At 40.0% G+C, this 24631-nt stretch overlaps 1 protein-coding gene across 2 annotated transcripts in view; it reads left to right on the forward strand.

Moving 5' to 3' along the window:
* The window catches only part of LOC120426315 (pseudouridylate synthase RPUSD2-like), a 358154-nt gene that overhangs the window by 59606 nt on the left and 273917 nt on the right, over positions 1–24631 (forward strand). For both annotated transcript variants that reach the window (XM_052707796.1, XM_052707797.1), the window contains exon 2: positions 16684–17775. In XM_052707796.1, the coding sequence (XP_052563756.1) occupies positions 17152–17775 (624 nt within the window). In that variant the 5' untranslated portion in view covers positions 16684–17151. The remainder of the gene's footprint in view (positions 1–16683; positions 17776–24631) is intronic.

The raw sequence follows: 24631 nt of genomic DNA on the forward strand, positions 1-24631 counted from the left end.
ACGTGGTGTGAATATTTAATCCAAACATTTTATTCTTTGATGTTATTTTCGGAGCTTTTTGGGTGGCTTGGCGCCCCTCACCGTTTCAGTCTGATAATGTCTCCCTGGTCCGAGCTCCTCCGCGAGCTTTTCAATTAAGTTAATGTGCGAGGTAATTTGACTCTCGTTTCGGTTTATGCACGCGTGTGTCGAGGGAGCGCCACCACGTGTGCGCCACCCCACTTTACGAGCTTTAAATCGTAAAATTTTGAGCGATTCCCATCGTTTTAATCGTCTTCTCGCGTTCGGGGAAACCGGCAAATATTCGGCAATTACTCAAGTAACACGCAACACGATCAAACTGTGAGACGAATTTCAATCAGGCTGCTGTCGGAACGCTTTGGTGATTCGAGTCACATTCGAATACTGATTCGAGGACGCGGCCAAATCCATTAAAAAAGCATATCAATTTTGCAGGCAGGCGCACACGCCTGCCAAATTGCCGCGCTCAAATTGACATTTTTATCATGCCATAATTTGGCACACTCTCATCTCCCCCTTAACGACTGCTGCCATAATCATTTCCGTTAGGGGCGCGCACCTTCTTACAAGAAAAAAGTAGTCCTCCAACACGGGCCCATAAATGTTCGTTAAATGCATTCTTATCCGACCCCCCAGAAGTTTTCTTTCCGTTGGAATCTACACAGCACCTGAGCCAAACGATCCCAGACGACCTTCTCCGCGGAGCAAAGGATATGTGTCTATCAGAAGTGCCTCTTCACCGCACCACACCCCTTTTGGCTGATGGAACTACCTGTGTCTAGCGCACTCTCTTGAGCACGGTGAAATCGGGTGGCAAGAAAACATCACTGAAGTGGCCATAAACGTGCCTGGAATTGCTGTAATGGAAACAGCAGTGGAGCTTGAAGGGGCTGGCTTTATGAATTTGGCGTGAGTTATAAAGTTTCAGGATAGTTTGGCTAGTGTAACGCTGGTAAAATTAGACGAACATTGCGGATCTCTTGCTGCGAATGTACGCACAAAATAGAATCGACAAATCGAACTCCTTTTGTTGAGCTACGAACGTCCGCACAAAACGGACGAGCAAACAAACTTAATGGTTTACGAATGACGACGCAAAGTAGACTGAAAGAATAACGTATCAAAAAACTTGTTTTACAAATAATTGCACAAAGCAGACTGAGATCTTTTACTTCGCAAGGTTGTCAATCGCAAAAATTATCGTCGATAATATTATCGTCTGACGATAACGATAATGTTTATCGTTATCGTCGGACAATAACTAACTTTTTTTCGTAAAACCGCGATAACTCGTAATGTTTATAAGCAAACCCCTTTTGTTTACATATCAAAATTTTTGTGATTGTCTGCTCTACAACTTTTTAGAACATTATTACACTCTAAAAAATAACCCTGCAAAGTTAGTAAAAACACGAAATTTTAAAATAAAATTTTTATTTTAAATGAAAAAATGACTCTTCCGGATCAATGTAGATTCAAAAAGTAAATTAAATTTCCCATAAAATGACATGTTCAAAAAATATTTACAGTCGAGTAACGGATAGTGGCAGAGTTTTTAAAACTTTTTCAGTGTTTTTTTTTTAATTAAAAATACGTTTTTTCGGAATTATGGGTATGCCATCAAATCAGGCGTCTAATTTTACATAAAAGTACCTTTGACACCAAATTTCTATCTTATCACCGTTTCAGGCTGCAGATTATTTTAAACACCTCTTTTTTCGCATGCTCAAAAATGAAAGGGGTCGTACCGCCCCTCCGTCACGAGATATCACGCAAATCGAAGAGGGGTCGGGGCACTTTTCCCAATTTGATGTGAGTTGGTAGAGAGTTACCCAAAAATCTGTAATGAAGTGAAAGAACCATACAAAATTTCACTTTAATACCCATATTGCCTATTTTGAAAATTTGAGTATTTTCGAAAAAAATGGTAAGTTGTTAAATTATGGAATTTTACTACAATTCGGTTTTTAAATAAAGTGAAAAGCATGCAAAATGTCGCTTTGTTTGATACCCATTTTGCAGATTAAGAAAATTAGGGTATTTTCATAAGAATACGGTATTTTGTGAAAATTTTGGAAACTTAAAAAAAATGTAGGTAAGTGAAAAGGCATACCAAATTTCGCTTAGTTTGATATGTTGGGTATTTTCGAATAAATACGGTAATTTGTTAAATTTTTTGGAATTTAACTACAAAAAAAACTTCAATAAAGTGAAAAGCATGCAAAATTGCGCTTCGTTTGATACCCGTATTTGAAATTATTAAAATTTGAGTATTTTCGGTAATAAAGTAAAAAGCATGCCAAATTTCGCTTAGTTTGAAAAAATATAATTTGAGTATTTTCGAAAAAATACGGTATTTTGTTGAAAATTTTGGAATTTAAAAAAAAATCTTATTAAGTGAAAAAGCATACATTTGATACCCATAATGCAAATTTTGAAAATTTGGGTATAGGGGAAAGTGGGGCAAGTGTAACAAGCTAAGGAATGCTCGTTATAATCCATTAAAAATGTTAAAAAATCTGTTGGATTTTTTTATAATCATCTTATTCCAAGTCTTGACTAAGACTTTGATAGAACAAGTTTTAAAAAAATCCAGTTTTTAATGTAAAAAATCGATTTTAAAATTTTTGATTTTCCGTACGTTTTACTCAACTAGTGGGGCAAGACGAACAACCCGTTGGGGCAAGAGGAACAAGGCATGAAACAACATGTTAATTTGCTAACAATTGTACTGTTATCACTTGGATACATCAGATTAGAATGAATTTTAAACATTTCTTTCATTTTTGGATTAAATAATAATATTTTACTAAATATTTGATCGTTTTTACGACAAAAATATTACATATATAATAAATATTAAATTTTCATAATATCGCTAAATTTAGCATGGACATTTTTTTAAACAATTGTTTATCAGTTTTTAAGTACTTTTATGTACTCATTTCGCAATAAAATATGTTTTTGCAGCAATTCGATTTTTTTTCCATACTAAAAATCCATATGGTACACTTGCCCCACCTGAATAAGATTTTTGAAAAGCTCTCAACAAAAATAACTAAAAGTTAAATCATACTTTATAATAGGTGCAAGTCATTGGTAGGGACACTACTAATCTAAGAAAAATAGCATTTTGATAAAAATGAGCCTTAAAACGAACCCTAAGCCTTATTTTGTACACTCCAAATATTATAAGAAAACAAAGGTTTTTTAAAAAACTTCATTAAATCTTATGCCTGTGGCGTTTACGTTGTTTTGGCGGTTATGTGGTAGTAGAATCAGTTAATTGCATTGCTAGCAACAATTTCTCATACTGGAAATAATCAAAATTGTAAAAATTACGGGCGTACGAGCGATTGTTCCTCTTGCCCTATATGGTCGTCTTGCCCCACCTTCCCCTACCCGAAAAAATACAGTAATTTGTGAAAATTTTGAATTTTAAAACAACAAAAACTTTCATAAAGTGAAAAAAGCATACAGTATTTCGCTTCGTTTGATACCCATATTGCATATTTTGAAAATTTGAGTATTTTCGAAAAATTTCGGTAATTTGTAAAATTTCGGGATTTTACAACAACAAAACTTTCATAAATTTAATAAAATGAAAAGCATGCAAAACTTCGCTTTGTTTGACACCCATATTGTAAATTATGAAAATTTGAATACTTTCGAAAAAATTCGGTATTTTGTTGAAAATTTTGGAATTTTCCAAAAAACTCTAATAAAGTGAAAAGGGGTTTCAAACCGAGACAGGACCCAGGGAGACGACTCCTACACTTGGACTGAGCTAACAACCTCTAGGTTAGACCGGGGCCAACATTTACTTCCCCGTCCGACGGAAGGCGTGGTCAGACAAATCTCGTCTCGAAAAATGTCACCTTCTGGGATCGAACCCAGGCCGACTGGATGAGCGGCAACCACGCTTACCCCTACACCGCAGGTGGATATATTTACTTTAAAAAATAATTAGTTATATCTCCTCAAAAAGGTGTAAACTGTCATATTTTTATGAATTTTGATAATTTACAACAAAAAAGGTAAAATTACACGTCAACAGGGGTGACATTGGGTCGGGGGGGTCCTCTCGACCTTCTACTGTGGCCCACAATTTATAGGTAAAAAACACAACCCGCCTGGAACCTCTTCAATGCGTCCCGTTACGTGACATCACCTCTAACGCGAGCTCAACCCTGCATCCCCGTGACAACGTTCAGCACCCGACGAGGTTCATTAATCAAGCGGCCCGTTACTCAAGCACCTCTCACCGAAAAGGTCAGACCAGGCGTCAACTTTTTAATTGAAAAAAACCGCCCCGACTTACAGCAGCGCTCTCGGCCGATTTGCCGTTTTGCCGGCGGCTCTGGTAATTGTCACTGCCACCAAGTTCTATCGACGACTCGGTACAGGCGGACTACGGTTTACGCGGGATTAATAGAAGAACTGCACTGCTTCACTGTAGCCGACGAGAACGCCGACAGCGAAGACCAACTTTAGAGAGAGAGAGAGAGGTTGGTGGTTACGCGTCACACCGTGTCACACTTGATCGGCGTGATGAAGTGCAGAATTTATAATCAACTTTTAAAGGGGAGGTCCCATCGCGGCGCTGAGCACCCAACTTGTTCTAGAGCGGGGAATCTAGAGCGTAGTTAGTGCAGGTGCAACGTAGTAGAACGTCAGTGAGAGTTTAGGTTAGGTCTGGCAGAAGTGGGTACTGCTTTCATAGTGAGTTGTACATGAGGTCAGACCACTAATCAAGCGTTGACTGAAGTTGATTCCTCTTTGAGCCCTAACCTTTAATCCAAAAACTTTGGTAGAATGCTACCAAGTATCGTCGCAGCACAAGTCACGCCGGTTAGTGTTTGTGTGTAGACAACAGAGCAAAAAAACAGGTGAGAGTGCAAACACACACTAGGCGATAAGTTTCGAGTGTTTGTTGTTGTTCACGAGTCTCTCTCCATCGCTCGTTGATGAACGAGTAAACGCTTTACGACTCAAGGTTCACACAGGTTCTCGCCTCGTTTGTGTTGAGAGAAAAATTGATTTAGAATAGTGATACACGGTGGAAAAAGCGCGGTTCGACCCAAATAGCTTCGCCGAGACGACAACACTTAGTGGTCACACTCATCACAATCTTGTTGACGGATTGTTGCTTGCGGAACGATGAATTTCGAACATGGTTTTGACTCGTATCCGCGGTCTGACCTCGAAGAAATTAATGACCGGGACGCTGCGAAAGGTGTTCGAAAGTGTGTAAATTTAGAACAGAAGCAAAGACCGAAAAAATCTTACACGACGAAAAAAGCCCACGCTCAGCGCTTTGATTGATTGCAGATGCCCAATAGGGTGCCCAGAATATGGGACTTTTTTTCAAAACTTCGCTCCACAAGCTGAATATTGTTCCTTGACCTATTTTAGGACTCTGCGCCAAATATGAGCAAAATCGGTCATCGTTTACCCATTGATACTCGGAGGTGAAGTTTGTATGGGAAAAACCGAAAAAATGTATGGAAAACCCAAGTTTCTTACGGTTTGGTCTGCACGGTGCGCTACTTGCATCCAAATATTCCCAAAAGTGAGATTCTTATTGAAAATTTAATGCTCTACATCTTTGTAGAACATACCATAACTGTAAAACTCGATCCTGAAAAGTTATAAGCGATTTAAAAAAGTCATTTTTGTATTAAAAACATTTTTTTCACCAACTTTAGGCTCGGGTATCAACGGATTAATCTCATCCAATTTCGCTCAAAATTTACACAGATGCTTAAAATAACCCAAAAAACCTTTTTCCGCTTGTGGAGCAGAGGGTCATTTTTTCTGGGCACCCTAATGCCCAATCAAATTTGGCTCGGGCTTTTTCGTCTGTCCCCTCGAAAGGCCATGTTGATTGATCCAACGTGCTGCTCCCGAGATCTCTAGTGGTAGGGAATCCTGGTGGTTCAAGAACATAGTCCGGAACAAGTGGGGTCGGAATTAATTTGGGATAATTTAATTTTTTGTGTGAGCTGTGCGATTTGAGGCTTACCGCTTTGAGCATTCGTTTGATGAAATGAGGGGAGGAATGTCGGAATTTGTGGAATTTTCAAAAGCTATACGCTTTGATGTGCTGCAATGATTTGGCCCAACTTAGGTTGAGGGAGATCTAGCAAATGGCACAGTTTGCGTTCGTCTTTTAAAATCAAGTCCAAAGAGAACCGATAACGGATATATATTACGAAAATAGGGATAATGTTTCAGATTTGGACCTGTTACTTATTTCCGACCCATGTGAGCTAATTACGTCGATTCTGTCAATTTATACATGATTCGATTAATATTGATTGCTTTTGAAATCAGGGCTCTAAACATTCCCAAGATTAAAGTCTGAGATTTCGGTCATTCTTTTTTTGTATTTTTTTAAGTTCCGGCTAAAACTTTTTAGGTGCCTTAGGTATGCCCAAAGAATACAAATTTGGCAGCTATCCATATAAAAATGATTTATGGAAATTCAAAAATCTGTAAAATCGATTTGGAGTCTTCGACAAAGTTGTAAGTATAGATATGGACTACACTGAAAAAAATGATACACGGTAAAAAAATTGGTAATTTTAAGTTTCACTTTTGTCACTAAAACTTGATTTGCAAAAAATACTATTTCTATTTTTTTTCATTTTCTGATAAGGGACATTAAATGCCAACTTTTTAGAAATTTTCAAAGTGGTCAAAAAATCTTTGACCGAGTTATGATTTTTTGAATCATCACGGGAGTAATATTGAATGTTTGGCCATTTTGAAATGTTAGTCTTAATTAAAAAAAACTTAAAAATATGTTTTTTGATGAGATCAAAAAATTTTACGAATGTTTCATATTTCAACATTGAAAATTGGACCGTTAGTTGCTGAGATATCGACATTAGAAAATGGTGTTTTTTATGAGACTTAGTAAACATCAATTTTCCTGTTTTTGAATTTTTGCATGACAATATTTCAGCAACTAAGGGTAGTATCAACAAAGTGCAAAAATGCAAAATATAAAGAATATTCTTAGCTTTTCTAGAATATTTTTTTCTAGAGAGGGCACTAATTTAAAAATAATAAATTACTGCGACTATTTTCATAAAAAATACCTACAAATGGCTTTAACTTTAAAACGGTGCACTTTATCAAAATTTCACTTAAGTACTTTTTGATTGCAAATTCGATTTTATTTTTGCGATTTTAGATTTTTTGAAAAAAATCAGTAGTGATTAAAAAATCATAACTCCTTTAAAGATTTTGGACCTTTTCTGGAAATTTATGAAAGGTAAATCCCAACCTTTCATGTCCCCTAAAAAATCAGAAAATTAAAAAAAATAAAAATAGTGTTTTTTTTTTTGCAAACCAACCGCAGACACCAAATCGATCAAAAAATTCATTCAAAAGATACCGATTTTCGAATTCTCATACATCATTTTTGAATGGACAGCTGCCAAATTTGTATAGAAAATTATATGGACAAACTAATGATGCAAAATGGCTTCTTTGGGCATACCAAAGGCACCAAAAAAGTTTCAGCCGGTTTAAATTACAAAAATTAAAATTAAGAAAAAATGCCGATTTCGTAGAGAATTCCTCAGTACTCCGATCTCAATGAAATAAATAATAGAAAAAAACTATCATTTGATAATTCCTGCACCAAAATATCAGATGGTATAGTGACCGTCGCAATAGCTTGTAAGTTCTGTTCTTTTATTTCGCGATTTCCAGCATGAGCATTCTCGTTCTATCACTCCTTTTCTCTTTCTGGTTAACGCACACTCACCGAAGATTCTTTTGTTTTCTCAGAAAACCGCAAAGAAAGAACGCGAAAAGGTGACCACGAAGCACGTCCCGTTGAACTGTGTTGGCAAATTTTGTTTTGTGGCTACACTCTTTAGAGTGGAGATGAGTGTGTATCCTGAGATAGAGACCGGCAACTCTTTGCGCTGAGAATCTCGCGATGAAAAGTTGTGAGATGAAATTTCGGGCATGATAATTGTAGTCGCTGAGAGCTGAAAATTTGATATTTTTGCAACACTGGCCTTTATTTACAAAATAATGAGATTGAAAACTTTCAATCGAAAGGTTATCACTAGCCTTCAACAATCCATTAGTATCAACTCATAGACCTGCTCCCAATCAAACCCAAAGATCACCCACTCACACATTAGCGATTCAATAAGCAATTACACAATTTCGCAACGAAAAAAGAACAACAACACTTTCATTTGCCGCACATCACGTAGCTCATTTTTCCGGTAGCAATCGTTGGTTATTTTTTTTTGTTTTCGCTGATTGGTCATGACCATTTTTTGTCCCTACCGCGCCGATACCGCCCAACCAAAGTGTGTGGGACCACATTTGCTGGCCAATCGTTTTGAGGCTTTTTTTGCCGCTGCTGCTACCGCAACTTTGTTTGTGTCGATAAGTGATGGTCGTTCAGTTTAAGGGTTCACGAACTTGCTGAACATGCAGTTCAAGAGGTTTTTTCCCTCCTCAGATTATTTCGAGTTATGCATTTGTAATAGATGTTTATTTTCGCTGCGATTAGAATCGCCCCGCAAAGCCAAACCCCGCGCGGATCATTCATCACCCAATCTGGACAAGCCAATCGTGTTCTGCTTCAGCAGAACAACATATTGACAAGCTCTCCCTACCCCTTCGTCTTCCAATGTTGTCAAAATTTTATCAACTCCATCAGAACACGTGTATGCCTGTGTGTGTTTGGCTAATATTTCGACTTGGAACCGTTGAACCTGTCGGAGGAAAGCAGCGAAAGAAGAAGAAACAGTGTGTGCAAATAATCAATCAACGAAGGCTCGTCGGCTTCAACGGTCCCAAAGAAGGAGCGACTGGTCTGGTACAAAACGTCGGAGCTTTGTCGGAGGATGAAAAATGGACTCGCGCGCTGACCGAGAGGCAGGCTTTTGAAGCGGGGGCTAATCTCTGACTCCGTATCGGATGAAACTGCTGAAGCTGGGGCGGGGGGTCAACAACATTATTGTAAGGAAAAGAGCTTTGTAGGAGAGGGTGAAATCGATAGACGACCCGTGGTCGTTTGTTGGGATTCTGGTAATAGGCTTTGGACGGGGCTAATAGAGTTCGATTCTTGCGAGATGTGGTCAACTTGGGTGAAGGAAATGTTACTGTTTTCTGAGGTCGATAAGTTCACCGTAGGATGTGAGGACAAGTGCCAAGTGTCAAATTCCAATTAGTTGTAGCTTTTTGATGAATATGAATATTTATATGAATAGATTAGTTTTTGGTTGATATATGATTCGGTTGAATTAGCCTATTATTCATTTAACTTCCAAAAAAAGAACAAACAAATCGATTTTTAGATTTGCTTTAAACACCCTGACCTTTAGGGTGGCCCAAATTCAAATTGTACTGATGTAAAGCTATTGCAACCCGTTTGTTGGGTTCTGGAGGTCAGAACGATTGCAAATTTGTAATTTTACCAATTTGATCCAATAGGTAGTACCGGTCGTAACACCCTAATCTACGTATCATACCAACCTAAAGTAACCTAGGATTGCGCAAGAAGATTGATCGTCCACTCAACAAAACACCAAAGCCCTTGGAGGTTAAAGCAGCGTTCCAGTTTTGAACTTGATTTACCGCCCTCCTCAAGCTGCGTGAACTTGTCAATTATCACGACAGCAAGGTGCGACCCCCCAGTGGTGTCAGATCTCCAAAAGGGTCACCCCACCTGCGTAATACGCGTCAAGAATTCGGATCTGACTGACTTGACCCACTTAGTCCGTCCCGTCAAGGCGCAACTAAAACCAGTTTAGCCAATCTCCAGCGCGTGCACGCGGGACATCCGTCATTGATCTAGGCCTTTGCGTAATTGACATCTCTTAGAACGCGCTAATAGCCAGGTATCGCGAACCTGTTCGCGTTTTGCGTATCGTCGGATTCAATTGGCCCGGCGCTCACAATAGACTCGCGCGATTTGGTCAATTTGGCAGCGTATAATTTGGGAGTTGAGTACCTTAGAAAAACATACCGCGGTGAATCGGCACTTATGCGTCAGTAGGTATTGAGCCGTTGATCGGCGACCGTTTCTTCTGCCTGTCGGCAGAACTTTATTAGCCCGATTGTGGCTTTCGAGTGGGGTGATGTGTCCGTCACGGGTTGGCGTAATTTGCCACAGGGGTTTGATGGGTATTAGTCAACAATTTGGCGGTGTAAATCAGACTAATGATCGTGGTAATTTGTGGAGGGATCCGCGTTGCGTAATACACGTGGGAGCGATTATCTCCGGATCAACGGTCTTTGTTTGGAAAGGAATAAAGAGAATCATTCTTGAATGAAAGGTGAAAAAATATTCGACCTTGTTGATGATAGCGAAGCTCTTAAAAACGAATTGTGTGTGAATTGAATTTGGTCAGCAGTTAATTCCTGAAACTTTTGTATTCTACCACACAGAAAAAAATATTTCTGTAAATTTACATTATTTATCATGTACCAAAAGGTATCATGATAAATGATGTATATTTACATTAGGTTCATTGGAAATTTACATTAGATTAATTGGAAATTTACATTAGTTTTGAAAATTTACATTAGTTTTGGAATTTACATTACTTTTGGAATTTACATTAGTTCAAATCAACTAATTCTGATTGGCCAATGGGAATGAGAAGCTCGACTTGGATTGCAGTAGGAAAAGGGTGTGGCCTATGTTCTATTTTAAAATGATTGAAGCGGGCAGCAAAAGGAAATTATGATTTTAAAAAGATGTTTCTCAGGTAGGGGATGCTTTCTCGTCGACGGCCAAGTGGAATAACGCTGGACTGGAATCGAACGGACGAAGGGTAGAATGTTCGGTGTTACTGCTGCTACCCGCTGCCGACTGAGCCATCTTTGCATTTTATAAACGAGCGGCTAAAGCATCAACTTGTTCAGGTCGAGGCACAGGCAGTGGGCCAGCGAAGTATGAGAGCGATAGAAAGAGAACCAAATATTACTATTTTTAGTTCGGGTAGTTTTGAAGTCAACGTTTGGCAGAAATACATTGGATATATGATTTACATTAAATGAGAATTTACAGGAAGCTGAACGCGGGTAGAAATTCATCAGATTTAAGGTTCCATGCTCAACGTTTCCATTAGATTCATGATTTACATTAGATTTAGATTTACATTAGAGTAATTTCCATGACTTTTTGCTCTTTACATCATATTTCAACATTACATTGAGTGTGTTTACATCAGAAACAGCAATTACGTGCTGTGTAAATTTACATATTTTTTTCTGTGCATACTTGCTGAAGCATATCTTGCAAGATCCAAAGTCAGAAACCGACGACCTATTTATATTAACGGTCTATCATAACACTAGTCATAACTCCTGTCTTGAATGGCTTAGGACATCGTATTCGACCAACAAGGTAGTCAACGACACCCGCTGAAGCTATGCGAGTTTGATCTGGGGTCAAAATCCTACAAAATCTTACATGTTACATTGGAAGATACGCAGGTCTTGACTCCCGGGAGTCCCAGGGTCAACCCCACATACCAAAAACGCAGTCTACTGTCGTTATTGAAGTTATGCGGGTGTGATCCGTGGTCGAATTCCGGTAACCTAGTGCTTGTTATGGTGGTGGACGCACAGATCTTAACTTCAGGAAGTTCTTGAGTAACCCAGGATATCCCAACATTTCAACAAAGTAGTCCTCCGTACTCATTTCATCTTGGCTTGCATAAGCTGGAGTAAAATCCAACAACTTCTTGCTTGTTACGGCAGTAAGCACTCAAGATCCAACTCCAGGAAAATCCAAGATGACCTGTGATTTTTCAACCAATCAAGGAAGTCATCTACCTAGCAATGTGAGTATGATCCCGGGTCGAATCTTTCCTGTTACTGCCATGTACGCACAGAATTCAAGAGTCTCAAGAGTCCTTGAACAACCCAGGAAAAGTTCAGAACCATTTCATTCCTGCGGGTGTGATGATACCTGAGATTGATGCAAGTTATAACCATTTATGAAGTACCAAAAAACAAATTTGCGTTCAGAATAATTTCCTGGTGCTATTTTTAGCGCGAGATGCAGTCCCACGTGCAAACTTGGGTCAATTTTCACCTCACGCGTTACACTTCCGGTGACAAATGACACCATTTTCTGAAACTTTGGCTTGGTCTACAGTGTGACTACACCGGCGGGCGTAACTTTTCCCATCGCTTCACAGTTTGGTGTGTACAAAAGTTTTAATTTTTTTTCTCTCCCGGAGGTGAAAACTTTGTTAATTGCAAGGACTTGGCCGCCGCAGAACCTGGCGTGGACGCACGTGTGAGGACGAACTTTGTCCGGTCGGTGTCGCGAAGCTGTACGGAAAAAATCGTTTTGGTTCATTTCCAAGTAACATTTTTAAACCAACTAGCCACCACCTAGTTTTATTGAGGTTTTATGGTAGCATCTTGATAGCTTAATAGTTTTATTTGGGCATTCACCGCAACCAATAAGCAAAAGCTAATTAAGAGGATCTAACAAGGTGCCTCGGATATAAAACTTGGTGAAAATAAAAGCCAACTGGCTTTCAATAAGGTTTTATGAAAGATTTAAGAGAGCCTTGAAAACCAGATGGCATAGCCATGCCAAACGGTTATATTGCTACTTCTTTAAAACCAAGGGTGTTCGAGCTGTCATGTGTAATGACAGGCATGTAAAAGGTCGCTTAAAACCATAAGCTCCTAAAAGAGCATTTAACGCAGCCAAATAGCAAGTGAGTTGTTTTTTTGGTTCTATCTCCCCCACATTTATCGATGGGTAATTCTCCGCCAACTCACACAGCAGTTGCCCCGACCCCTCTTCGATTTGCGTGAAACTTTGTCCTAAGGGGTAACTTTTGTCCCTGATCACGAATCCGAGGTCCGTTTTTTGATATCTCGTGACGGAGGGGCGGTACGACCCCTTCCATTTTTGAACATGCGAAAAAAGAGGTGTTTTTCAATAATTTGCAGCCTGAAACGGTGATGAGATAGAAATTTGCTGTCAAAGGGACTTTTATGTAAAATTAGACGCCCGATTTGATGGCGTACTCAGAATTCCGAAAAAACGTATTTTTCATCGAAAAAAACACTAAAAAAGTTTTAAAAATTCTCCCATTTTCCGTTACTCGACTGTAAAAAATTTTGGAACATGTCATTTTATGGGAAATTTAATGTACTTTTCGAATCTACATTGTCCCAGAAGGGTCATTTTTTCATTTAGAACAAAATTTTTCATTTTAAAATTTCGTGTTTTTTCTAACTTTGCAGGGTTATTTTTTAGAGTGTAACAATGTTCTACAAAGTTGTAGAGCAGACAATTACAAAAATTTTGATATATATACATAAGGGGTTTGCTTATAAACATCACAAGTTATCACGATTTTACGAAAAAAAGTTTTAAAAAAGTTGGTCGTCATCGATCATGGCCGTTCATGGTCACCCGCGACAGACACGGACGACGAAACAAAGAGAAACGCAAAAAGTAACTTTTTCAAAACTTTTTTTCGTAAAATCGCGATAACTTGTGATGTTTATAAGCAAACCCCTTATGTCTATATATCAAAATTTTTGTAATTGTCTGCTCTACAACTTTGTACAACATTGTTACACTCTAAAAAACAACCCTGCAAAGTTAGAAAAAACACGAAATTTTAAAATAAAAAATTTTGTTCTAAATGAAAAAATGACCTTTCTGGGACAATGTAAATTCGAAAAGTACATTAAATTTCCCATAAAATGACATGTTCCAAAATTTTTTACAGTCGAGTAACGGAAAATGGGAGAATTTTTAAAACTTTTTTAGTGTTTTTTTCGATGAAAAATACGTTTTTTCGGAATTCTGAGTACGCCATCAAATCGGGCGTCTAATTTTACATAAAAGTCCCTTTGGCACCAAATTTCTATCTCATCACCGTTTCAGGCTGCAAATTATTGAAAAACACCTCTTTTTTCGCATGTTCAAAAATGGTAGGGGTCGTACCGCCCCTCCGTCACGAGATATCAAAAAACGGACCTCGAATTCGTGATCAGGGACAAAAGTTACCCCTTAGGACAAAGTTTCACGCAAATCGAAGAGGGGTCGGGGCAACTTTTCCCGATTTCGTGTGAGTTGGTAGAGAATTACCCCGATACATTTTCAACAGCTGCTGAATTTGAGCCACGAATTGCGAGGAATAATGTTTATTATTTCATCATCGTAATTTTGACATCCATCTTCATTATATTGTTTGGCAAGACGAAGACTTATTTTTTGCTACAATAAAACCTGTTTGGCATAAGACGATTGAAGACGTATAAATGTAATTTTTCTACAACTCCTGACTAGGCTTTAACAAAGGTTTTAATAAGGCTTTGAGCAGGTTGTTAGGATTCAGTTGTAAAGCCTTGAACTCCTATGAAGGTTTTATATATAGGCAGTAACCACCTTTTGCGGAGGTCCTTTTGGGTTTTAAGAGGGGTTTATCAGGGTTCTGAGGATCTTGTTACGACCAAGTGGCTTTATTGTAGGTTTTGGCTGTTAGATTTTATAGCGGTTGGGACAGCTATGATAAAGCCTAAAATAAAAAATGTTTCTTGGGTTGAAAACTTTTTTTTTGTGGAGGCGTTACGTTTTGTAGTTTGACGATTTCTTTGAATCAAAACATACTTTTTTCATTTTTCGTAGCAAATTGTTTGTCTTGTGCCACTCTGCAAACCATTTTCTAAAGATCTCAAAATATGTTGTTTAGTTTCAGAGAAATCGTTGAAATAAACAGTGTAACGTTTATTTCTACGCGGAAGCGTTACGCTCTTTTTTTAAATTAAAAACCAAAAAACCTTTTTTCAAGCTTCATATAGCAATTAATGGATTTGCATAAGATATAAAAGTTGCTTTTGAAAAAATTCAAACATATTGCGTCGTTCCAGAAAAATCGACAAATTACAAAACGTAACGCCTCCACGTAAAGGAGGTTCCTCTGGATCACTGATTAAAATCATGATAGAACGTAACGCTTCGTGAACATGCGTTGACGTTGATTAATCCATACTAAATGAAAATCTTTGAAATGTCTTCTGTTAATTGTTATAAGTTATTTCACGATTCATGAACAAAATTATTCACGATAACGTGAACATATATTCATGACAGCTAGAACATTCTTTCCGTGTGAGGCTCGTGCAAAATTGAATCGCATGTCCCACGAAGAGGGGACAGGGGACTCTGTGACATCGGAGATGTCCTGTCATCGCGCAAATCATGCCACCGCCCAAGGAATGTAATAAAAATAGTCCTCCTCAGGCCGACGATTGTAACGTCACGTACCAAGTCCCGGTCCCGGACAACTCTCATAAATCAAACAAATTGGAAGCGAAAAGCGAAATTGATGGATTATTTTAATTATTCTTCCTTCCCACGGCCGGCTCGGAGTTCCCAAGTCATGTTTACCACTTGACGTTACACGGGAAAAAGTTCCGTCCCGTCACGCGAACGCGTCCTGCGTGAACGCTTGTTCAGCCGTGAAAAATGTTGTAACCAGAACACCGGACCAAAGCGTAACAGGAACAAATTATTAATTACGCCAGAAGACGACGACGATGATTGCCGGGCCCATCAATTCAATGGATTGTTAACGATAATGACGGTCTGCTGCTGCTCCTTAAACCACAGAGTTTATCGCCGGACTTGTCTAGTTGACGGGGCCCACAATCGATTGCCGGAGCGTCAAAATAATGAGCCCTGGTGTCACCGCGGCGCTGTAATTGTGAAATTCGCCAGAATTTGGTTTGATCTGGCCGAGATTAAGTGCGCCACAAATGACACGTTCGGTGGGTTGGAGGTTGCGGTTGCGGCTTAAAGTCGTAATTGCGACGATTGTGTTCACGACTTGAAGCTGCTACAAGCAGTGATTGAGTTGTTCAACGTGGAAGTTTTCATCGCGAGACCTTGGTTATTGACGGGGAGTTCTGTAATGAGATTTCCGGGGGATTTTCATTTATTCATGAAACAGAATACCTCATACTAGGATTAAAAAGGTAGAGAGTTCATGCACAAAAAAAAATGATAATTGGGAATCGATCCGGAGACTTTTGACTCAATACCAGATGCGTTTACAGTATTGGCCATCACGTCACGATAAGAATACTGTGGCACTCAGTGTGAATACCACTCTCCTCTCAGTCAGATCGGAGGCCTTTTTACTCTCAGCCGTTGACATTCAATGAAGCGCACCACTATTTGAGGTTATAATTATCACGTTTTTACATTTTCCTTCAAGAAAAGAGTCTTGAAGTCTAAAACCATGCATAGAATTACGATCACCACATGTTCAACCATTAATTGCTAAGTAAATTTAGCGCTCCAATTTAGACAATTCAGTGCACATTCCAACCAAACATCGACCTAACTGTTCTACCGACCCAAAACAATTCCCCAGAGGGGGGTAGGTATGTCTCTAGCGCAGCTGCCATCGCCACTTCAACGTCGTCGTCGTCGTCATCATGCGAAGCCAAAGAACAACCATCCAAAACTAGGCAAAGTGCCATCACGGGAGGACCACTTTTGTGCTGTTTGCCTAATTAATCACAACACTAATTATATCACCATACTTTTTCTTCCATGTTCTTCCCTCTCTTGACTGCTCGGTTGTATCTGCTACGATCATCATCATCGCCTGATCCGTCGAACAGCGAGGGTCACTGCTCGGCGTTCTCCGCACTCGATGGTGTTGTCTTTTTTAATTTAATTTAGTACACATTCTGGATGACCCTGGGGTTATGCAACAGTCGCCTGGTGCCCAGTTGTGTCCCGGTAGCGCAGCGCTGACGACGGCCAATGAGTGGAACGGGCGCGAGAAAGCCGCCACCGCAGACCTTTGCCGCAGCATCCGCCGACGAGTTGTCTGGTGAAGAAGCAGAACGTCGTCGTCGCACCGTTCGCTAGTGAAAGAGTGTGTTTGGGTGTGTTGATACAGAGAAGAAGAATCGGTTGAAGGGTTAAGCCACCGGTGTTGTTGATGTTTTCCGTTGTTGAGCGTTTGTTTGTTTTGGTTTTTTGTTGAGCCAGTGTTGCCAGCGTGAAGTTGTTGTAGCGAAGGTGAAGAATATTCGCTTGTGTTTTCGTGTTATCCAGGAAGAAAAGAAGGAAAAGATCGAACCATGCAGCACCACCCAGGTTCGTGGTACATCCCGTGGGGCGTTCCGGGCATGGGTCTCCAGAAGATGCTGGCGGTCCCGTTCAATCCGGCCCAGGCCGGCTACCACCAGCCACAGATTGCGGCCGCCGCTGTCCAACCTCCACCCCAGGTCCAATCGGCCGCCAGCCAGCAGCAACAGGCCGCAAGCCAACAGGCCTCCGCCTATCAGCACCAGCTGCAGCACCACCACCACCACCCAGCTGCAGCGCTGCACAATCCGGCTGCGGCCGCCGCTGCCGCAGCTATGCAGCATCAACCGCTCCATCCGGCCGCTGCGGCCGCCATGTTCACTCCGCTAACCCTGCGCTCCTTCGTAACCCATCCCCACCTTAACCTTGGCCAGCAGCCGATGGCTACGGCGGCCCAACAGCCCCAGCACACGCCCTCGGGACTCCCCGGCCAAACGACGCTCAGTCTGAACATGGCTTCGATGCGCCAGCAGCAGCAGCAACAGCAACAACAACAGAATCAGCAGCAACTCCAACAGCAGCAGCAGCAGCAGCAGCAACATCTGGCGCAGAAGGCAGTGATGCCGGTGAACGCCGCCGCACTGTCCACCAGTACGCTCATCATGCCGATGAGAAAGGTAAGCAGGAGGGTCTTGTACAAATGAGTGGGTTTGGATGACACAGTACGAAATCGATTGCGTTGCGTTTGATTATTGGGGTTTAGAGATGATCATACGGTGTCTTTGGCCTAACAGATCTTCAATTTGTGGCCTCATCGGTCATGCTGCCTAACGACATTAAATGCAAAGAGATTGCGAAATTAAGAAGATATTTTTAGTGACTCCTACTCCTCAGACTTCAGCTTAACTGTGGTCGCGACTCCAACTGGAACTCTCTACTTCACAGCAAAAAATCCGATGGTAAAATCGCATGCAAAAGCATGCACATCACCTTCGTCAAAATAAACACTTAATATTACACACTGCATGTACAATTTTTGCAACACACAAAAAAAAGTTGCGACCGACGGGATTCAAACCCAGCACCAACAGTAAGGACTGGCGCCTTAGCCCATTCGGCCATCAGACCGATGAAAATCTGAAAGGATAAACGCATATATGAGCTTGACATTTCAGTCAAGTAGGTTTCTCATAGGGACGTGGCGTTACATCGTGCTGCCATCTGGTTTTTTTTAGCGCAAGAGTGGAAAAGTGCTGAGTCATCGTCTAAAAATAGACGGCGTCCTATCTCGCCCAGCAAAATAAAGTCGATAAAGTAGTCGGTTTCGATGAGAAAAAGTGGAAAACGTGGTCTAAAAAAAGCGACGCCATCCCCCTATACTGATGGGCTACATATTTCACACCCAGGCCTTTTACACGCAGCTGGATTACTACTCTTTTAGCTGTGTTCACCAACTCCGATCCCATTTTTCCCTTAGGTTCATTCCGAAAAACTAACTTAATTAACCTACATGGTTGGTTCCTTCCTCACTGCTTACCAAACATGGGCCACACGAAAGATCCGGAAATAATTTTCATCTGGATTTTTAGTTTTTTGTTTGTTTGTGCGTAGAATACAAGATTTTTGTTATGGAACCAATTAAGATCTAGCCTAAAAAAGTAATGAGAGAGTTTATAGCTACGATCTTCTGGACTCGTTTGCAAGGACTTTCGGTTACCTAACCAATGATGTATAACAACATTATATTTAGCACAATTTATGGTCATTTATTTAACATCCGGATATTTGCGAAAACATATTTGTATTCATAACTTTCGAACTACTTATCAAAACTTAAATTTTGTTCGAACTCGATCTATGGGACTCTAAACCGAGTCAAATGGGACCGGTTTGGCCTAAATCGGTTCATCGAGTGCTGGGAAAATTGAGGAACTGAGGAAACTTGGTGTCTTCGGCAAAGTTGTTGGTATTGTTCAGTAATATCCAGAAAAAATAGGTACACGGAAAAAATCTTGCCGATCGAAAATTTAAAAAATAACAATTTAGGGAAATAAAGTTTTCGTGAAAAAAAGTAAATTACAAAATTGGAAAGATTTTTTCTGTGTACCTATTATTCCAGAACAGTCTTTATCAATACATACAACTTTGCCGAATTGATCAGAAAATTCACTCAAAAGTTACAGATTTTCGAATATTGACGTACCATTTTTGTGTGGACAGCTGTCAAAATTGTATGGAGACTTGCATGTGAGCAATTCTCTACGAAATTTTAATTTTTGTTTTTTTTTTTAATCCTGCTGAAACTTTTTTGGTGCCTTCTGTATGCTCAAAAAAGCCATTTTGCATCATAAGTTTGTCTATATAATCTTTCATACCAATTTGGCAGCTGTCCATACAAAAATGATGTATGAAAATTCAATAATCTGTATCTTTTGAAGGATTTTTTTCAGTTGTAGTATGGATACGGACTACACTGGAAAAAAAATTATACAAGGTAAAAATATTTTTGGTGATTTTTTATTAAACTTTTTGTTACTAAAACTTGATTTCCAAAAAGCACAATTTTTATTTTTTGTAATTTTTTAATATGTTTTAGAGGACATCAAATGCCAACTTTTCAGAAATTTCCAGGTTGTGCAGAAAATCATTGACCGAGTTATGAATTTTTGAATCAATACGGATTTTTTCAAAAAATCGAAATATTGGTCGCAAAAAATTTTCAACGTCATTTTTGAAATACTTTAGTGAAATGTTGATAAAGTGCACCGTTTTCAAGTTAAACCCATTTTTAGGTGACTTTTTTGAAAATAGTCGCAGTTTTTAATTTTTTTTAATAAGTGCACATGTTTGCCCACTTTTAATAAAAATATTTTTGAAAAGCTGAGATTTTTTTTTAATTTTTTGCTTTTTTGAATTTTGTTGAGATATTGCCATGCAAAGGTTTAAAAACAGGAAAATTGATGTTTCCTCACCCTAACACAACCCACCATTTTCTAATGTCGATATCTCAGCAACTAATGGTCCTATTTTCAATGCTAAAATATTAAGAATTCGTGAAATTTCCCGATCTTTTCGAAAAAATATTTTCAAAATTTTTTAACCAAGACTAACATTTTAAAAGGGCGTTATTTTGAATGTTTGGTCCTTTTAAAATGTTAGTCCTGGTTTAAAAATTTTTAATATATTTTTTCGAAAAGATCGCAAAATTTCTCCAATGTTTCATATATTAACATTGCTGAGATATCGACATTAGGTTGTTTGGGTAAGACTTAGAAAACATCTATTTTCCTGTTTTTAAACATGGCAATATCTCAGCAACTAAGGGTCGTATCAACAAAGTTCAGAAAAGCAAAATATAGAAAATTTTCTTTGCCTTCAAAAAATAATTATTTTAAATGAGGGCAAACTTTTGCACTAATATTAAAATGAAAAACTGCGACTTTAAAAAAAAAATTGCGACCAATATTTTGATTTTTTGAAAAAATAATGTTGAATATAAAGTTCATAACTCGGTCAAAGATTTTTTGCACAACCTGGAAATTTCTGAAAAGTTGGCATTTGATGTCCTCTAAAACATGTATAAAAAAAAATTAGTATTTTTTGCAAATCAAGTTTTAGTGTCAAAAAGTTAAATAAAAAATCACCAAACATTTTTTTGGTCCATCCCATCTTGAGATATCGTGGCACCCGTAAATCAACTTGGTGTTCAGAGAAAAACGTTCCCTAAGTTTGTGCTTAAATCGTCTCTTACTCAGTTCAATCATGAAATATCTTTATGAAACATTCAGGAATGATTGAAAATTATGTTTTTAGTGGATTTAATAAATTTTCGGTTATATGAAATTTTGTTGTTTTCTTCATGTATGTAACCTCTAAACTCTCGGAAGTCTGCTGTGGTTTTATGACTTAGTTTAATCTTTTAATCTGTCTGATGTTCTTGTAACTTACACCAGCTTCTGCATGTAGTTCAAACAAAACTCTTTATCCTATTTATTCGAATTTTAAATCGCTGATACATGATTGTTATGACCCTACGAGCGCCTTTAAAAACTCGTTTCCTCCAAAATTTGCTCATAAGCTATCTGAGGCGCCTCACGCTCTTGAAGCTGAATTCCAAGCCCAAAACAGGAATTCGGTAGCAAATTAATCTGACCACAACAGCAAATCTGGTGGCGTCTCGCGGCACGTGATTGATACTCCCCTGTCAAACCACCTCACACTCTGCTTTGACATCTCGTGCACGCTACTAATCTGGGCTAATGAATTTGGGCTCCTGCCGTGTCGAATTAATTTATTGATTCGTTGATTTGCCTGTCAGCGAGACCGCCGGAGAGTTTTGTTTTGCTTTGTTGCGCCTCGCGCGAATAATCACGCGTTCAAATTTGTTCACTCTTTTAGTTTAGAAGAACACAGATTTCTTCAGCGGAACTCGTTAGGTAACGCAACCCTTTTCGCGGAGGGGCTACGGAGACGTCCCGAACCGTGACTTCGTCAAGCTCGCTGCTGATGACGGTGGTGATGATATCTATTACCTGCGAACCGCATCGAGCCGTGTCACAAAAGGTTTTTCGCAATCCGATGCGGCGAGATTTCCGCCTTAGAATACCACCCCTTTCTGGGTGGGTGGGGGAGGAGGGGGACCCTTGAAATGCTCATCTTGACGCCACCATACGCGGCCACTCACTCAGCTGAAATGATTTGATGTGACGCGGCCCGGCGGTGTCGGTTTGCCCGCAGTTTTAATTGAGTGCGTTCCGCGCGAAAACGAACAGTCAGGGGAATGTTTGGTGGGACAGTGATAAGTTGGGGAGGATTTTACTCGTGAAGGATCGGGAGTTCAATCCCCAGCTCAGATAAATACATCCTGGACTCATACAAAGTAGTTTGAAACAAGCTGACTTCGACTCCATCTCCGGGTCCGGCTGTTGACGATTTATCAGCTCCGACTCAGGCTTCACAGAAATAGCCGACTTCGATTTCGACTCCGTGTTAGATGTGATGTTTGTTTTGACGGTTTTCGATTTACACAAATAGTTCATCACTCTTATTACAACTGTCGCCGAAAACATCCCCGCCACTGTACTCGCGCTTTCGTAATACTTTTTGTCTTCTCGATTTCCACACACTCGCCGGTTAGGCGGTAATCCCAAACCGGCGGCAGCCGGCATCTACTCTGCCGGCAAAACACAATACGACGACGCTGTGGCCACACAGCAGCCCCAGGCCCATCATCACCGGTCGCCGAGGTCTATTTTTATCCGGAACACGCGGCCAAATCCCAACACCATGCCGGGATGCAAGAGAAAAACAACGAAAAAAAATCCAATCCCGATCCACAATCGACAGCGGAGTTGGTCCCAGTTTGGGCACTTTAGATTAGTTGGAGAAGCGGTGGCGGCGAGCAGGCCCTCGAGAGTTGTGTACCCAGGGATGAGCCCCGGCGAAGATGACGAAAATAATCAGTCCCTGCGATCGGAATACCAATTGCAGCAGCAGTGATGCCATTAGAGTGTGTCCGGTGATGGGTAGGGTGAATCCCTACACAGAAAAAAATAATGTAAATTTGGAAGCTGTAATTTTTGAAGGTTGAATATTACCTCTTTTATGATGTAATTTTACCTCAATTTAGACTGAAAAAGTGACATTACACCAGAAAAGAGGTAAAATTACACATTTCCAGAGGTAAAATTACACCTTTTTTCTGACATAAAAGATGTACCCCTTCCCTGATGTAATATTACCATGATTTTTTTTTCTGTGTAGCATTCGGTTCAGGATTAAAATGAAGAGTGTTGACCAACGAGGACCACCCTAGCTTCTGTGTTGCTATTTCAGGGCACGGTTGAACTTCTGGTGTAGATCGCAACGCGATTGTCGGGATTAGCGATGCGCGCGCGGCCGGCATCCCAAAGGTGATTTGTCCTGACCGAGTCGAGTACACACGATTTAATTACTTGAACAGCGGTCGGAGTTTTGGGACAATTCTGCTCGCATGGCGAAATTCGGATGACATCTCCGGTACTCAGAACGATAAAATAAAACACTTGTAATCCTAATTAAATCCACGCGTACGAACGGAAACGGGACAGGACAGCTGGGCTGCAGCGCGGCGGTCGTCTGATGTGGTTCACAGAGAAGAACCCCGACGAAATGTGTGTGTCGGGATTTGCAAATTTCAACTCCTATTAAGCGGACAGAATACAAAGCAGCGCGCGTGCACGTGTTTTGGGGAAATTTCTTCGGTTGAGCAAGTTATCACTCAACTGTACTTATGGTAGTTCAAGTCGGCACAATGACACCCGGAAGGGGTTTCCAAGTTGAGGAGAGTTTGTGGTTACGTTGTTGATTCTTCTGCCTACGAATGACAACCAACAAATGTGAACCTCTACAATTTTTCAGAGCCAAGTTGAGGTATTCCTAGGGGTATATCTAGGGGAATTATACCTATTCTCATCGCATTTTTGCCAATTATCGGCCTATCAGTACACCCACAGTTGAAAGCCGAGAGAATGACTCTACCAAAATTAAATCGAAGAATAAACCTCTCGCGGGTGAACCACCACGAAATTGGGTTCATTTGTTCCTTGAAACAGTTCATCCCATTGAGAAGCTTAAATTGCTAAATGACCAACTCATAGTCATCGAACTGTGGTGGCCGATACGACAAAGGCGCGGTTCGATATGTCAAAGGTATTGGGTTCGAGTCTCGATGTCAGCACTTATTTTGTGTGTGGATGAACATTTTTGGAAATGAACCCATGAGAATAACGCTCTTGCCTCTGTGTCCGTTTACAGTACCTTTATACTATCAGATTGTGTTCTTTATTCTCTCAGATGGCGCTGCCCAGCTCTGGGTGTACATTGATCTTAAATTACAGCTTACATAAACTGCCGCTCAAGTCAAGACTGTCCCATAAGTAATTGCATCAATTTTGAGTTAACGATGCAGTTTGTTTCAAAATTATGTGAACTATCAGAAAACCCAAATAAAATTTAGTAGATTATTCCAGCAAATCGTAGCAAATTCCACTTTTTCGTGAAATTTTCACACGTAGCCCTATGGTCGGGACAAATTTGCTTTGCGTTTTTCTCGGCTTGCTATTTTTACATATGGAACTGACTACCCTGGTAACATTTTAGGTTTTAAGTAGGCCATAAAAGCCTATTGAGGCCGCATGAGGGTTTCCAGAACCATGATAAAACCTGTTAGTTTAAAAATGTTACTAGGGTAGATTAGAGAGGCAGTAAAGTGTTTTTGACTGTTTGTATAAAAACATGAATTATTGTTTTTTTTTTTGTATTTTTTGATTTGTATGAAACTTTGTGGCAGTGCGTGGCCGAATGGTCACGCTGTCCGCTTTGTAAGCGGATGATTCTGGGTTCGATTCCCATCTGCTCCAACCTTCCATCGGATGAGGAAGTAAAATGTCGGTCCCGGCCTTGGTTGTTAGGCCGTCCAGGTGTAGGAGTTTTCTCCATGCCATAAGTACAAACAACACACCAAACCAAGCCTACTCCGGTGGAATCGCTGGC

This window comes from Culex pipiens, chromosome 2, assembly GCF_016801865.2.
Source record: "Culex pipiens pallens isolate TS chromosome 2, TS_CPP_V2, whole genome shotgun sequence".
Lineage (NCBI taxonomy): Eukaryota > Metazoa > Arthropoda > Insecta > Diptera > Culicidae > Culex > Culex pipiens.